Source organism: Neoarius graeffei, chromosome 24, assembly GCF_027579695.1.
Source record: "Neoarius graeffei isolate fNeoGra1 chromosome 24, fNeoGra1.pri, whole genome shotgun sequence".
NCBI classification, from domain to species: Eukaryota; Metazoa; Chordata; class Actinopteri; order Siluriformes; family Ariidae; genus Neoarius; species Neoarius graeffei.
Genome location: NC_083592.1, coordinates 37538706 through 37556085, shown reverse-complemented (window position 1 = coordinate 37556085; position 17380 = coordinate 37538706). Strand labels below are relative to the sequence as shown.

At 43.6% G+C, this 17380-nt stretch overlaps 1 protein-coding gene across 1 annotated transcript in view; it reads right to left on the bottom strand.

Moving 5' to 3' along the window:
* The window catches only part of tmem8b (transmembrane protein 8B), a 271726-nt gene extending 263908 nt beyond the window's left edge, over positions 1-7818 (bottom strand). Inside the window, exon 1 of the mRNA XM_060907134.1 lies at positions 7734-7818. Within this exon, the coding sequence (XP_060763117.1) occupies positions 7734-7818 (85 nt within the window). The remainder of the gene's footprint in view (positions 1-7733) is intronic.
* Positions 7819-17380: the final 9562 nt, after the last annotated feature.

The following is a 17380-nucleotide window of genomic DNA, read 5'->3' as shown; positions in this document are numbered from 1 at the left end:
ATGACTCGATTTCGTTGAATAACTGAACAACTGATCATCTGTTAATTAAAGAACTGTTAGTTATTCATAATACATTCATTTGAAATCTTATTACTGGTTAATAATGTTATTTTTCTATCCGTATAGCTCTATTCTGCTTTTTATTTATGTCTTCCGTCTAAACTCCCAAATGCTTTTTTGTATCAGCATCATGACTCATGTGATTTCATTCAGTGTATCATTGAATCATGTCACGTCACACAGCCACAGTTCATGTATGAATAATCTTAAACTTAACGTGGAAGGTAAATGAAACTTAATATAACGCCACCAGCTTTATTGGCAGCATTATTCATTCAAATATCCAGCATCGTCAACATGTTTTTATACAAATTTATGTTCAGTCTGTTTGAGTCATTATGGTTGGAAGCTACTGTTGTGTTCCACATGGCCGCTGTAGTTAAAAAATAAAATCTAGGGATTCAAAGTTTCAAAGGTAAGGTACGAGTCCAGTATTCCACATGCAATTTTATTCCATAAGACTAATTTTATACAATTGCTTGGTGCTCTTGTCTTTTGATTTGCTTTAAATTATTGCTCTGTGTGTGTGTGTGTGTGTGTGTGTGTGTGTGTGTGTGTGTGTGTGTGTGTGTGTGTGTGTGTGGCATATGAACAAAGAACTAACCCTTCCAAAACTGGCAGAATGATACTGCAGCACTGTGTAACATTGATTCCCAATTCTAATTCACACTGAATCAGCCTCACTGAGTCATCCATACTGAGTCATCTGTATTGAATTATCTATCCTAAATCATCTTGATATAATAATTTATCCAGAATCATCTCTACTAAATCACCTACATGTAATAATTTATACAATATCATCTATAAAAAAGTATCACCTACACCAAATCACCTAACTGAATTACCTACAAGGAATCATCTGTATCAAATCACTTATCATGAATCATCTATAATGTTATGAATCATATGGTATGAATCAGTACCCACGCTGAAATGCTGAATTTTTTTTTATCAGGTATTGGCTTTTATCGGCCACTCCAGACCACGCTTCCATCACCTTTTTAATCGCCCCATCACAAATCGGTCATATTCTTGGCCCAGACACTGAAAGCTGATGCTGTTTGTGTTAGATACCTCACTCCGTCTGGGTTACCACAAGCCTGATGAGCACACAGAGCCAGACTTCCATTAGTTCCTGCTGAAGACGAGATTAGCAACTTGGTGCAGCACATATTGAGTTTTGTTCTGGCATGACATCAATCAGGGTGCTGCAATACGCATTTGTCAGATGGTATACTGATCAAGTTTGCACAAAGCAGTGATGCCCAAAATTCCCCTGTGGGGCTCTCATGGCGCCGGTTATCTCATGGTTTGAACTGGTTCTGGACATTACGTGAATCAGTAAGTTGTACAGTATGTGGCATAACACTGCTTACAGGAATCCAAGCTTATCAGTAAAGCATTTTTTTTAGATTTTGTCAAAAAAAAAATCTACTGATTAAACATCTTCTCCTACCTGTTTGTCAATGGCTACAGCCTGACTGTAGTCCATAAATATACTTTAGATGTGAACTTTTATTAAAATACAGAGAGATAGGGAATGGTGTTTAGCAGTGCTAATTACTGTATATTAATAACAAGCTCTAGATACTTGTTGGCTTTAATTATTTCATGAAACACACAAAAGACAGTTTCAAAATACAGTACTGTATCTCCAACTGTGAAGGAACAAAACATCTCTAATTTGCAGCAAACTGCAGAAAGAAAAAAATATATGCATTGGATAGTATTTAATCTGATGATTAATTTATTGACGTTTTGCAAACCACAAGTTTTCTGAAACTGGGAACAGATTTTGAACCAGATTAATTGTTTTCAGCCTCCTGATATGATCATAAAGTCAACAGAACAAGCCCAAGACAAGCTGTGTTTCTGTCTCACCAATGATTAAGTAACTAATCTCTCACACACTTTCCCTGAAGCTCCTGGGATAACACAGGAAACACAAGAGCTAAATAATGTTCTGAGGCTTAATATAAGGGTAACCTCCTGAGTAATTTCCTTGATTTGAGGAAAAACGGGTTTGCTTTCATTGTCAGCTGGCAAGAGACCACAATACCTGTTGGAAAGCAGGATGTCCGTAACGCGCACTTTGAAAGCAAAAAGACTTCTTGAAGGGTTCTTTGGACAGTTAGAGAGTCATAGGTTCCTGAAGATGCTCTACTTGATATCTTCTCTAAATCAGAGAGGGTATTTGGATAGTTCAGAGTTCTTTGCTTTTTTTTTTTGGAACCCTTTCTGACAGAGAAACATTAAGAGTCACCTGACAGGGCCAAACCAATGAACCATTTAGACTTCTTGAGTTAAAATTTTTTTAAGCATATACCCTGCTGGAATATGCTCTATCCTATTATTATTATCTCATCTCATCTCATTATCTGTAGCCGCTTTATCCTGTTCCACAGGGTCACAGGCAAGCTGGAGCCTATCCCAGCTGACTACGGGCGAAAGGCGGGGTACACCCTGGACAAGTCGCCAGGTCATCACAGGGCTGACACACAGACACAGACAACCATTCACACTCACATTCACACCTACGCTCAATTTAGAGTCACCAGTTAACCTAACCTGCATGTCTTTGGACTGTGGGGGAAACCGGAGCACCCGGAGGAAACCCACGCGGACACGGGGAGAACATGCAAACTCCGCACAGAAAGGCCCTCGCCGGCCACGGGGCTCGAACCCGGACCCTCTTGCTGTGAGGCGACAGTGCTAACCACTACACCACCGTGCCGCCCTATTATTATTATTATTATTATTCAAAGACATGCGGTTAGGTTAACATGGGGCAGCCATGACCTGAGGTTGGGCTGACGTGCCCTTGAGCAAGGCCCCTAACCCCCAACTGTTCCCTGGGTGCTGTAGCATAGCTGCCCTCTGCTCTGGGTATGTGTGTGCTCATTGCTCACTTGTGTGTGTGCATGTGTGTGTTCACTGCTTCAGATGGGTTAAATGCAGAGGTTAAATTTCACTGTGTGCTTAAGTCTGTGTATGTGTGACAAATAAAGGCTTCTTGGTGGCTTCTTCTTCTATTATTATTATTATTATTATTATTATTATTAAGAAGAAGAAGAATATGAAGCTTCTTATAGGGTACATTTCCAGCCTCAATGTGATTTACATAATTAAAAATGTATATACATACTAACTAACAAACATTTCTTAAACAAAAATGTCTTTAATTTGTTTTTGAAAACTGTCACAGTCTCTGTTATCTTGATATATTCTGGAATAGAATTCCATAATTGGGGTGCTGAGGTGGAGAAAGCACAACCACCATATGTCTTGGATTTAATGGGTGGGATGCAGAACAGCGAGCGAGCTGATGATCGTAGAGTTTATGACGGATGATTTGCCTGTATGGTGGAGTCCAGGTATCCCACAGACTGTCCATTCAAGATCTTCTATGTAGTCAGGAGGATCTTAAAGTTAATTCTTGCTTCTACTGGTAGCCAATGCAGATTCTTGAGTATTGGCGTTCCACGGACAGAACAGCACGATCCTGCTATCATTCGAACCGCAATATTCTGGATTCTTTGTAGTTTGTCTCTTTGATACTTTGGTATACCATATAAGAGACTAGTACAATAGTCGAGTCTAGAAAGCACGAGGGAATTTACCAACATCTTTAGTTCATCATACAGAAGGTATTCTGCAGAAGATGTTCTACATAGAACCTTGAAGAGATATGCCATAATATTAAATTATAATATAATATAGTATAATATATAATATAATAATTAATTTTATTAATATTATGCCATAATGTTAAAAGACATAATATTAAATTTCACTGGCCTGTAGGTCCTATTCGTTAGTTGTTTCTGTTTTGTTTTGCTTTTAGGTTTTTTTTTCTTACATAAATAAAGCTTATTATTCTATCCACATTCACTGGATATGAGCAGTCGCATGCTCTGATTGGCTACTCTGCTACTAGGATATCAGCTCATATACCGTGAGTAGAGAAAAACAAAATGTTGGAGCGTTTTGCTGAACTAGCCCGAGGATTAAATAAAAACTCGACCCTAAAGCAAAACCCCAAAAAATAAAAAAAGCAACAAAATATAGAATGAAAGTATTTGATCATAAGAAGGTATCTTTTTATTTTTCAAGAATTATTATTACAGCATTTTTCACAAATTGCTACTGTATTTTGCTGGTTTGTTTACATTCTTCATCTTTAAGCATTAAAATTTGTTTAATTTTTTTAGACTGGTCCAAAAGCTCAAGGAAGTTTGAAAATGACATAACTGATAAAATGTCCAAGGAAGAATTAAATAAATGTCTAAAGCTATTCTATACCTCAGCACGACAGCAAGACGGCACTTTCTACAAAAAAAACAACACTAACGTCAGTTTGTGCGGCGATCGATAGGTTTTTAAGAAGTCCGCCTCAGCGGAAATGATTTTGTCGGATGTTTTGTATAGAGTTTTTATTTATCGAATTTGCAAAAAAATAAAAATGCTCTGTTTCTCAAAATCCAGTGAATGTGGATAGAATAAAATACAGTAGTTATTCCACTCAATCTCGTCATACATGGCTTATAGCTGACTCGGCACAGCTCATGTGTGACTTGATTTCGTGGAATAATTGTTAAAAGTTCTGCATGTATATATGAGCTATTAGTGCTTGATGCTCACTGAAAAATAAAAGAAATACTCAACCCTTGAAGAGTCGCCTGTACACAGAGCCCTACAACGGTGTTTTCATATCGATAAGAGTTGCAGGTTTTAAAGAATTCCTTAAAAATCAAGCTGAGAATGTGTACCTATGTATAGAAGCATTTTTCTTAAGAGTATATACCCAATCTACCGTACATTGAAACAAATATTTACAAAACAACCTTACCAGATTTCAAATCCAAATCTGACGAACAGGCAATGACAATACATCTCCATATAGTTTTTACATTCAGATGAGAGCTTTTTCAAGATTTCAATAAGACTGAGTCAAAGGAAAACTTTACATGAATCAATTAATCTTTGCACACTTGTTTGAACAATAGCTCAAAAATAAAATGACATACTACCATCGTAACCCGGGGCCTCTCTCTTGTGCGCTTTTTCGTCTGTCTTTCTACTCTTAACTAATATAATCCCTTCAAGCATATGGGTTGTACATATGGGTGACAAATTAAAGGGGAAAAATGGTGGCTCTGTTATGTATGGTCCGTTTCCACTTGTGCTCTTACAGTGAAGCATCACTACAAATCAATACAAAGTTCTTCTGCCTGCCAGAAATGATTAAACATATCTGACCTGATGGGAGCCATCTCTTCTAGGATGATTCCACCTCAAGCACAGGGCAAGAGAGCTCATGGAAAGGTGTGATGAGTAAGAAAAAGGTGTAAATCATATGCTTCGGTCTTCACTGTCACTAGATCTCAACCTTATTGAACTGTTTTGGAGTGAACAGCCCTTTTCACCAAACACTGATGAAAGGAAAATCTTTCGGGAGTATGCTGTTCCTCCCTCCAGAGACTTGTAGAATCTTTGCCAGCCAGTGCTTTTAAGCCATTCTGGCAGCTCATGATGGTTCGACACCTTACTGAGACACTTTGTGTTTGTTTTTCTTTAATTTGCCACCCGTCTATCAGAGCAATATGGACACACAGAGCAGCAAGTCAGAAGCATCCTCTCCGAAACAGAGTCATTATACACACAAATTTTTGTCGACATCTGTTTCTCCATAGAAGTCTATCTGATTATACTGCCACGTTCAGTCTGCTGTGACTCATTCTCCCATGAGACCACGCTGCTTATCATTCTAGCGTGGTTATGCGTACCTTTGCGGATCACTGTGCTCTAGCTACTCATCAATACCGCAATCGATGTGAGTAAGTGGCAGACCTTTGCATATGGTTTCTGTGTTCCCTCACTGACACATATCACACTTTGCACTGTTTATCAGTTCAATAGTGTTTATGAATCGCTTCAGCACTCAACTTGATAGCAGTCTCCTTCAACAGGCACTGTGTCTTAATCATTCGACATTAAATAAGAAATAAGATCATTCACACTTCAGTACAATGTAGATATCATAAGTACTGTCAAAGCACTATACACTGCCTAAACTAAAGAAGTAAAATAGTACTAACCAAACAGCAAGCAGTGATCCACGCAATCCACCAGCACCTCCTCCATCCTGCCTTTTAAGTGGTGACAAGGTCAGTTTTAACCCCAGCATATAATTTTCAGCTTTTAAACATCACTTAGAAACATCTGGTAGATCTTTGCTTTGTTAGAGCCAAGGCCATTTTCCACACTCTTAGAAAAACAAACCTCCTCAAAGGGTTCTCTGGTTTGTCTTCAGGAAGTTTGCATGTGTACCACAAAGGGGTTTCCTTTCAGAAAAGGTTCTATGCAGATGCCCTTTAATCATGCAGATAAAATAAATGAAGCTATGGCTTGGACAGAATGTAGAAAGCAAGGCTTTGAAACATATAACTTGCTAGATTTTAGATCGTAATGAAAGAAGATTGTCAATTTCCTTATGTTGAATTAACACCATCAGTGTTTTAGTCCCGGATGAACATTATCATTTCACGTATGTCTTTGGCTTCACATGGGGGATTTGATGCTCGCTATACAGAGGCTAATGTCAACGTTGGGCTTCATTAATCACTGTCACGCTGCAAAGGTTATTATTGTCTCGCTCTGGTATCTTATCTACTATCTTTGTTTGCATCTGAACAAAGGACTACTGTACATATTGACGGCTTCTTTGGATTTAGTAATTTCTTTGTACCACTTGTGACAGAAATAATTTGCCCAAATAATTTACTTGACGTAAATGTCAGCCCGACTAGATTGCAAGTGGACATGCAACACTGGGGACTTTTGTTGTGGAATGAATTTCTTTAGATCACTATTTACTTGTTTTGTTTGTTTGTTTAATCTTTATTTAACCAGGGTAGTAACCCAAAAAACAAACCCTGGCCAAGACGGTAGCACAACAGTTACCACAAACTACACTGAGGCACAGGACATAACAAAATAACACTTAGAACAGCACAGCAAAACATAAACAGCTTAAGATCTCATAATGACTAGTTTTAGATGTTTGTGTAGCCAAGTTGCTCTGTGATCATGATGCACTATGACCAAAAGCTGGCTTACTGAATTCAGAACTCACTCATTCATGTAGCTGTAAGAGATTACATGTCATGCTTTTTGTTCGCAGCAATACAGATAGATAGGAAGGAAGGAAGGAAGGAAGGAAGGAAGGAAGGAAGGAAGGAAGTTACACCAGGAAGGGGTTTATAAAGGTGACAAAAAATACACGTCCAGTTTATGTCTTGACTTTTAATGCTTTTTAAATAGCCTACTCTACACACTGGTCCAGGTTTGTGAATGTTGTCACTCATGCTGATGTTTATCATCATGCTCTACTTCTGGAATTCCTCATGTGTACTTAGTTTGCCAGTTTATTTGTCCGGATCAGTGTGTTTCAGTAAAAGTAAAGCTTGGAGAACATAACACGAGCGCTACTAGTCGTTACTGAGAATGTTGCACACCGAGGAACGTTCATCTAACTAAATGATGAGCAATAAACAATCCGGACCACAGCACTGCTTCTGCGACCAGCGACATGAGCGAAGTGTTTCAGCACCAACACAAAGGACAGCTCCTCCGCATCAACACTGGACCTCTCGCGCTAACGGACTCACCTGTGATGGAGCAAAGATGAGCGGAAACGAGCACGAGGAGCTGCACGCGGCCCGATTCCGACCTTACATCACCGAGCCGCCGCATCGCGATTTAAAAAAAAAAAAAAAAAAAGAACAGAGGTTCCACTTTTCTCAGAGCGGCTGGCCTCCAGTTTATATTACCGCGCCCGTCCACATCTTCGCGTCTCGCGACGGACCCGCCGCTCGCGCATGACGTCAGGTGGAAGGCGGGGCGGAGAGGGAGGAGCGATTCCGAGAAGGCTCCTCCTCTGAGCCGCTGGGATTGGATCGCGCGCGCTTTCCTAGGCATCTCATTAGAGGACGAGGCTGTCAGTCAAACCCGGTTCGAGGAAATTAGCGTGGGTTTGTTGTCACGGATGAGATTCGGGTTTTCTGTCTTTAAAAAAGTATTTAAAACACTTCAAAATGATGAGCAACAAACAACCCGGACCACAGCACTGCTCCTGAGCGAAGTGTTTCAGCACCAACACAAAGGACAGCTCCTCCACATCGAGTTCACTTAAAAACCCTCTATTTCACTTTAAAAAGTATTTAAAATACTTTTTTAAGTGAAATAGCTGTTTTTTTCCCTCTAGTTTTTCATGACGTTATATTTCTTTACATATTAACAAATTTTCTCATAAGATTCTACAATACGTATGAAGAGTGAATAGAGCTCATTAATATACACTGAGACACAGAGAGCGCAGAGTAGAGGAATGATGTCTTTGTTTTTAATCATTAAAAGATGCTTGCAGAGTACTGTAGTATGTAAGTTTTTTGTGTAAAGGAGATAAATGCTGCCCCCTACAGCACAGAATGAGTAAATGTTATTTTCGATAATATTATAAGTTCACTGGCTGGAGCTGGGCTGGATGGTGATGTAGTGGTTAGCACTGTCGCCTCACACCAAGAAGGTTCTGAGTTCGAGCCCAGCATCTGACAAGGGCCTTTCTGTGCGGAGCTTGCATGTTCTCCCCGTGTCTGCCCGGGTTTTCTCCGGGTGCTCCGATTTCCCCCACAGTCCAAAGACATGCAGGTTAAGCTAATTGGTGGCTCTAAATTGACCGTAGGTGTGAATATGAGTTTGAATGGTTGTCTGTGTCAGCCCTGCAATGACCTGGCGACTTGTCTAGGGTGTACCCTGCCTCTCACCCATAGTCAGCTGGGACAGGCTCCAGCTTGCCTGCGACCCTGTAGAACAGGATAAGTGGCTACAGATAATGGATGGATTGGCTGGACCTAATGCTGATTTAGACTTTAATACAGTGGTGCTTGAAAGTTTGCGAACCCTTTAGAATTTTCTATATTTCTGCATAAATATGACCTAAAACATCATCAGATTTTCCCACAAGTCCTAAGAGTAGATAAAGAGAACCCAGTTAAACAAATGAGACAAAAATATTATACTTGGTCATTAATTTATTGAGGAAAATAATCCAATATTACATACCTGTGAGTGGCAAAAGTATGTGAACCTTTGCTTTCAGTATCTGGTGTGACCCCCTTGTGCAGCAATAACTGCAACTAAACGTTTCCGGTAACTGTTGATCAGTCCTGCCCACCGGCTTGGAGGAATTTTAGCCCATTCCTCCGTACAGAACAGCTTCAACTCTGGGATGTTGGTGGGTTTCCTCACATGAACTGCTCGCTTCAGGTCCTTCCACAACATTTTAATTGGATTAAGGTCAGGACTTTGACTTGGCCATTCCAAAACATTAACTTTATTCTTCTTTAACCATTCTTTGGTAGAACGACTTGTGCGCTTAGGGTCGTTGTTTTGCTGCATGACCCACCTTCTCTTGAGATTCAGTTCATGGACAGATGTCCTGACATTTTCCTTTAGAATTTGCTGGTATAATTCAGAATTCATTGTTCCATCAATGATGGCAAGCCATCCTGGACCAGATGCAGCAAAACAGGCCCAAATCATGATACAACCACCACCATGTTTCACAGATGAGATAAGGTTCTTATGCTGGAATGCAGTGTTTTCCTTTCTCCAAACATAGCACTTCTCATTGAAACCAAAAAGTTCTATTTTGGTCTCATCCGTCCACAAGACATTTTTCCAATAGCCTTCTGGCTTGTCCATGTGATCTTTAGCAAACTGCAGGCAAGCAGCAATGTTCTTTTTGAAGAGCAGTGGTTTTCTCCTTGCAACCCTGCCATGCACACCATTGTTGTTCAGTGTTCTCCTGATGGTGGACTCATGAACATTAAAATTAACCAATGTGAGGGAGGCCTTCAGTTGCTTAGAAGTTACCCTGGGGTCCTTTGTGACCTCGCCGACTATTACACGCCTTGCTCTTAGAGTGATCTTTGTTGGTTGACCACTCCTGGGGAGGAGAACAATGGTCTTGAATTTTCTCCATTTGTACACAATCTGTCTGACTGTGGATTGGTGGAGTCCAAACTCTTTTCCAGCCTGATGAGCATCAACAATGCTTTTTCTGAGGTCCTCAGAAATCTCCTTTTTTTGTGCCATGATACACTTCCACAAACATGTGTTGTGAAGATCAGACTTTGATAGATCCCTATTATTTAAATAAAACAGGGTGCCCACTCACACCTGATTGTCATTCCATTGATTGAAAACACCTGACTCTAATTTCACCTTCAAATTAACTGCTAATCCTAGAGGTTCACATACTTTTGCCACTCACAGATATGTAATATTGGATCATTTTCCTCAATAAATAAATGATCAAGTATAATATTTTTGTCTCATTTGTTTAACTACGGTAGGTTCTCTTTATCTGCTTTTAGGACTTGTGTCAAAATCTGATGATGTTTTAGGTCATATTTATGCAGAAATATAGAAAATTCTAAAGGGTTCACAAAGCACCATTGCTTTGTGAAGCACCACTGTACATTCACACAGGTATGCTCTTAGAAAATACATTATTGTACCTTTAGGAGTACAATGGTTTGTCACTGGGGCAGTTCCTTCTAAAGTACTTATTTGTACCCTTTATGTACTGATTGGGAACATATATGTACCTTTTTAAGGCCAAAAAGGTGCACACAGTTTCCTTGAGGTCCAAAAATGAGCCCTAGGGGGTACATTTAGTGTAGATCGTACCTTGGAGGACAGAAATGGACTCCTACTGTACCCCTATTTCTGACAGTATATGAACAAAACAAGATCCAGCATTGGTTTGATTCTTTAACTGTGTCTGTTAATCAAAGTAGCACCTAAATATCATATGCATTACTTTAAGAAATGAATGGTGTTCTACCCATAGGCTAAAATGAATGAAGTTGCTTATAAATTACAGAGATCTGACTGGATCTTACATCTGGACCTCACACAATTAAAAGTAGCCTCATTTGATATAGTCATTATAGCCTATAACATTATATGGACACAAGCATTTTACTGGGAAATATACCACTCATATTTTTCATATGAGCTACATCTGGGATATGGAGAATCAAAATCGTGACAAATCTCTATATGTCACTTGTGAGGAAATTGATGAATTGCTTTTATAAATTTGGGTACTTTTTGTTTGTGAATGTGTCTATATAATAAAAAGAAAATTACGTTGGTTGAAGATATGAAGTTTATCTTCTTGTGTTGCAAAACTCGTATTTTTCATCCGAAATACATCATGGATCTGAGTGACATATTTAAATAATATTGAGTGCTGTTGAGTGGTATATCAGATATATTTCATTCAGCTAGCATGGTAGTGAATGAGTCAAAGACAACTCGGAGACGAATTCAGTATCATGCTAGCTGAATGGAATATATCTAATATACCATGAAAAAAGACAGCCAATATTATTATTATTATTATTATTATTATACATACACACTCCTTTTGGGTGTTCAACACTTCTTTCTCTTTCAAAATCTACCGTATTTAACGAGGCAAACCTGGCGTCCATGTTTGCTTACAAATTGTCACAGTCGCTCGCTAGCATGGAAGTTTTACGTCTCTGACGTGTGACATCATGTTGCCTTGACACCCATGCAATATGATAAACCATATTCAACGCTCATTCTCCATTGGGTAGAGTGACGTAAATATGTAGGATAAACGATATGCTAATATTACATGATATCAAACCAAATGAATGAAACCTGTTAGAAGGGAATAGAATACATGTTTTTCTTCCATTGAAAAAGTGTCCTGTGTGTATAATAATTCCCAATACTTCACTCCGATGATGTCACTTCCAGTGTTTTCCCGCTGACTTGACGCACGTTTTCAAAATGGCGAACCAGTTCAAAATTAAAATTCTTTTGATTAACTTGCAGGGGTTTTTTTTGTGTGTGGATGTGTCCATCTAAAATAAAGAGCATTGAGGGCGTCGTGGCTCAGGTGGATGAGGCGCCGTACCGTGGATCTGGGGACGGTTCCGGCCCGAGGTCATTTCCCGATCCCTCCCCGTCTCTCTCCCGCTGGTTTCCTGTCTCTACACTGTCCTGTCCAATAAGGGTGGAAAAAGCCCAAAAAATAATCTTAAAATAAAAAGCATTACACGGCTGTGTGAAGTTTATCTTCTCATGTTGAAAATATTTTATATATGTTCACCACTCAAAGATAAACTTCATGTCTTCGTGCAACTGTGTAATGCCTTCATATATATATATATATATATATATATACACGGCGGCACGGTGGTGTAGTGGTTAGCGCTGTCGCCTCACAGCAAGAAGGTCCTGGGTTCGAGCCCCGGGGCCGGCGAGAGCCTTTCTGTGCGGAGTTTGCATGTTCTCCCCGTGTCCGCGTGGGTTTCCTCCGGGTGCTCCGGTTTCCCCCAAAGACATGCAGTTTAGGTTAACTGGTGACTCTAAATTGACCGTGAGTGTGAATGGTTGTCTGTGTCAGCCCTGTGATGACCTGGCGACTTGTCCAGGGTGTACCCCGCCTTTCGCCCATAGTCAGCTGGGATAGGCTCCAGCTTGCCTGCGACCCTGTAGAAGGATAAAGCGGCTAGAGATAATGATATATATATATATATATATATATATTGTAGCAGTTCGTAGGAGGGGGAGGAGCACAGAAAGACGGCAGGCCAGAATAACGTTCCATAACTCTTCTTTTCAGAGACAAATATCCTATTAGTCACACAGAACACACAAGTTAGCTGGTTCCGGAGAGAGCTGCCTTCCTCTGCTCTCTCTCTTTTTATATAGGGTGCGGTCACTGGGAAGACACACAAACACAGGTTAATTAACCTCAGGTGTAGTGATTCTGCCACTTACCTTCCCTGACTCCGCCCTCCTGTCACAGACCGGTGCTTGACCACGCCCCCGCTGCCACATACCCCCACCGCCCGACTCAGGCCGGGCAGCCGTCCTGCCTGCAGCCGACTCCCCCCCCCCCCGATGGGAGAGAAAGTCTGCCAACAACCATCTGCACCCCCGGCCTGTGGATCACCTTGAAATTAAAGGGTTGGAGTGCCAGATACCAACGGGTGATCCGCGCGTTGGCATCCTTCATGCGGTGGAGCCACTGGAGGGGCGCATGGTCTGAACAAAGGGTGAAAGGGTGTCCCAGCAGGTAGTAGTGGAGGGCAAGGACCGCCCACTTGATCGCGAGGCACTGGGCTGCTCCAGTCACTGTGGGACTCCTCGACGATGCCCATCTCGAGCATGGCCTCGAGTTCTTCCCGAACCACTTTTTTCTTGTGTTCGGGTAGCCTGTAAGGGCGGCTACGCACTACCACCCCTGGTGGCATCTCAATGTGGTGCTCTATGAGGTCGGTGCGGCTGGGCAGGGGCAAGAACACATCTGAAAACTCGGTCTGCAACTGGGCGACCTCCGCAAGTTGGGTCAGGGAGAGGTGGTCTCCACAGGGGACTGGAGAGGTATGCGAGGCCAATGCGCACTTTTGAACCTCCGGCCCCAGCTCCGGCTTCTCTGGAACCACCGACACCAACGCTACGGGGACCTCCTCGTTCCAGAGTTTGAGTAGGTTGAGGTGGTAAATCTGTAGCGCCCCACCCCTGTCCGTACGCCTCACCTCATAGTCAACGTCCCTGACTCGCCGTGTGACCTCAAAGGGTCCTTGCCACTTGGCGATCAATTTGGAGCTCGATGTGGGCAACAGTACAAGTACTCTATCTCCCGGTGTGAACTCCCTAAGGCGCGTACCCCTGTCGTACAGGCAGGTTTGCCGTTCTTGGGCCTGCCGCAAATTCTCCTGGGTTAGGTGTGTGTGTGTGTGTGGAGTTTTGTGCGCAGGTCAATAACGTATTGAATTTCATTTTTACTTGGTGAAGGTCCCTCCTCCCAATTTTCTTGCAGCACATCTAAAATGCCGCGCGGCTTACGCCCGTATAACAATTCAAACGGGGAGAACCCCGTGGAGGCTTGGGGGACCTCTCACACTGCAAATAACAAGGGTTCGAGCCATTTATCCCAGTTACGTGCATCCTCACTTATGAATTTTTTAATTATATTCTTGAGGGTGCGATTGAACCGTTCAACTAAACCGTCCGTTTGTGGGTGATACATGCTGGTGCGGATCGGCTTAATACCTAATAGCCCATACAGTTCGCTCAGTGTTCGTGACATAAACGAGGTGCCTTGGTCAGTCAGAATCTCTTTCGGGATTCCAACTCGGGAGATGACACGGAAGAGTGCCTCCGCAATACTGCGTGCTGAGATATTGTGAAGAGGCACCGCTTCCGGGTATCGCGTTGCATAGTCCACCAGAACTAATATAAAGCGGTACCCTCGTGTTGACCGATCTAATGGCCCAACGAGATCCATCCCAATTCTTTCAAACCGGGTCTCGATTAATGGTAGGGGGCGCAAAAGCGCTTTTGGAATGGCCGCTGGATTTACTAACTGGCATTCGCGGCACGCCGTACACCACCTATGGACATCGCCGCGAATCCCCGGTCAATAGAATCAGGCCATTATTCGGGCTAGTGTCTTATCCTGCCCTAAGTGTCCAGCCATGGGATTAAAGTGATCTGCCTGGAATACCAATTCCCGGTGGCTTTTTGGAATCAAAAGCTGTGTGATTTGCTCTTTCATCTGAGTGTCCTGCGTCACTCGGTATAATCTATCTTTCATAATAGAAAAATAGGGGAAGGACAGGGTGGCATTCGGCGGGAGCGTTTGACCATCGATTACTCTCACTTGGTCAAACGCATGCCACAGAGTCTCATCTCACGACTGCTCTAATGGGAAATCCGCAAGGGATTCCCCGAGAGAGGGAGGAGGAGCCTGTGGCTCCTCACTCTTACGCGGAGATGACGTAGACGGCTCTGCGACAGCTGCTCCTGCCAAAGCGACACCGGGACCTCCCCCTGCTGACCTATGGCAGGACTCACTCTTCACTCGATGACTCATCAACCCCCCGAGTCCCGGCCAATCAGTCCCCAAAATTACTGAGTGGGTGAGGTGAGGATTAACCGCCGCCTTTACGATAAATTTTTCCCCTCGGAACAAAATGTGGACCGACACCAACGGGTAGCTGTGAACATCCCCGTGCACACACAACACCTCCACCCCCTGTGCTCCCCCCAATGCCTCATCTTGCACCAGGCTTTGGTGAATTGAAGTCTGATTACAACCAGAATCCACCAACGCCTGATATGTATCCCCTTGGATACTCACCGGTATGCGATACGCTCCGGCCCGATCGAGGGCAGCCCCTGGCGCGTCGGGGATCCGAACCACTGCGCCCACTTCCATTGCCGAACATTGCTGTTGGAGTTGGCCCGGCTCCCCGCAGCGCCAGCAAACCGGCCCGGGCTTCCTCTCTGCACCAGCACCCTGGGGCTCACTCACCTGAGGGGGGGAAGAGACAGACACAGAAGGGAAAAACAGGAGGACACCGCGGGTGCGACGGGCCAGCTGGGGTGGGGCCGGCCCCCGCCTCCGCGGTGGGGGAAAGGGGCGAGGATGAGACACAGGAGGAGAGAGGGGGAGAGAGAGAGAGGAGAGGAGAGAAGAGGATGTCCGCTGTCCTGCCGTCGGAACAGCCGCCAAATGGTCCTCCGCCAACTCGATGGCCTGATCCAGCGACGCCGGGCGGTGGCACTGGACCCACTCCGCGGTTCCCTCTCACAGGTGGCTGATGAACTGCTCCAGCACCACCTGATCAAGGATTCCCTCGGCGTCGCGGTTGTTGGCTCTCAACCACCGCCAGCAGGCGTCCCGGAGCTGCTGGCCAAACGCGAATGGCCGGCCGACTTCCTCCAGCCGCAGAGCACGGAAGCGCTGTCACTGTTGTTCGGGGGTGCGCCCCACCCACTGGAGGATGGCCCAGCGAAGGTCCGCGTAGGCCAGCCAGCGGTCGGTGGGGAGCTGTAGCGCGGCCAGCTGCGCCTCTCCCGTCAGCAGGGGGAGAAGGCGCGCCGCGCGCTGCTCCATCGGACACCCCGAGGTCTCCGCGACTTGCTCAAAGAGCATGATGAATGCCTCAGGGTCGTCCTGCGGGCCCATCTTGGTTAGGGTGAGGGGGGACGGGCCCGCGGTGGGAGCGCTGGTGGACCCCGCTGACGCGAGGAAGTGCCGGAAAGCCTGACGATCTTCCTGCTGCGCCAGCACCAGGGCCTTGAACCGGCGCTCTTGCTCCTTCCGGAGGGTGATTAGCGCCTGGTGCTGGCTCTGCTGGGCCGTGGCGAGGGCGTGGACCAGGTCTGCAAAGGGGGAGGACTCCATGGGGCTGTTCTTTTCCTGTGCTCCATCCCGGGTTTCGGCACCACTGTAGCAGTTCGTAGGAGGGGGAGGAACACAGAAAGACGGCAGGCCAGAATAACGTTCCATAACTCTATTTATTTGTTCTTTTCAGAGACAAATATCCTATCCATCACACAGAACACACAAGTTGGCTGGTTCCGGAGAGAGCTGCCTTCCTCTGCTCTCTCTCTCTTTATATAGGGCGCGGTCACTGGGAAGACACACAAACACAGGTTAATTAACCTCAGGTGTAGTGATTCTGCCACTTACCTTCCCTGACTCCGCCCTCCTGTCACAGACCGGTGCTTGACCACGCCCCCACTGCCACATACATACATACACACACACACACATATATATATATATATATATATATATATATATATATATATATATATATATATATATAAAATCACTGCAGACTGGAATGATAGTTGTTTGCACCTGGTTTCTTCAGACAAATATATATATATATATATATATATATGTGTCATGTCTGCACCTGCTTGCATTCAAGAGTCCATGTCCCAGGATTCACAGCAGCCTTCAAATATGGCCACCATGGACTACAATAACCACCCTGCACCTCACTGCTCACAGGCTCCAGAATTCTAATCTCACACACCTGAACTCAACAACTGCACAGTCACTCAGCCACACTACTGTATTTAAGGACTCCACTGTCATACCCTGTGTCCAAAATCACTCCCTACTCACTATATAGGGCACTATATAGTGGGGACGCCATTTTGTAGTGCTGTCCGAAACTGTAGTGAGGATTATTACACCCTATATAGTGCACTCGAAGTATCCCAGAGTGCATCACGAAAAGTAGTGTACAACCCATGGTCACTAACCAAAGCAATATATCCCATCATGCATTGTGGTTGCGCTGAAAGAAATCAAATTAAAAGTCTCAAATTTGATTTAATAAAAGGCAGCAGCAAAGAAGAAAGCATTCAGCCTTGATTTTAAAAAACTGAAAGATAC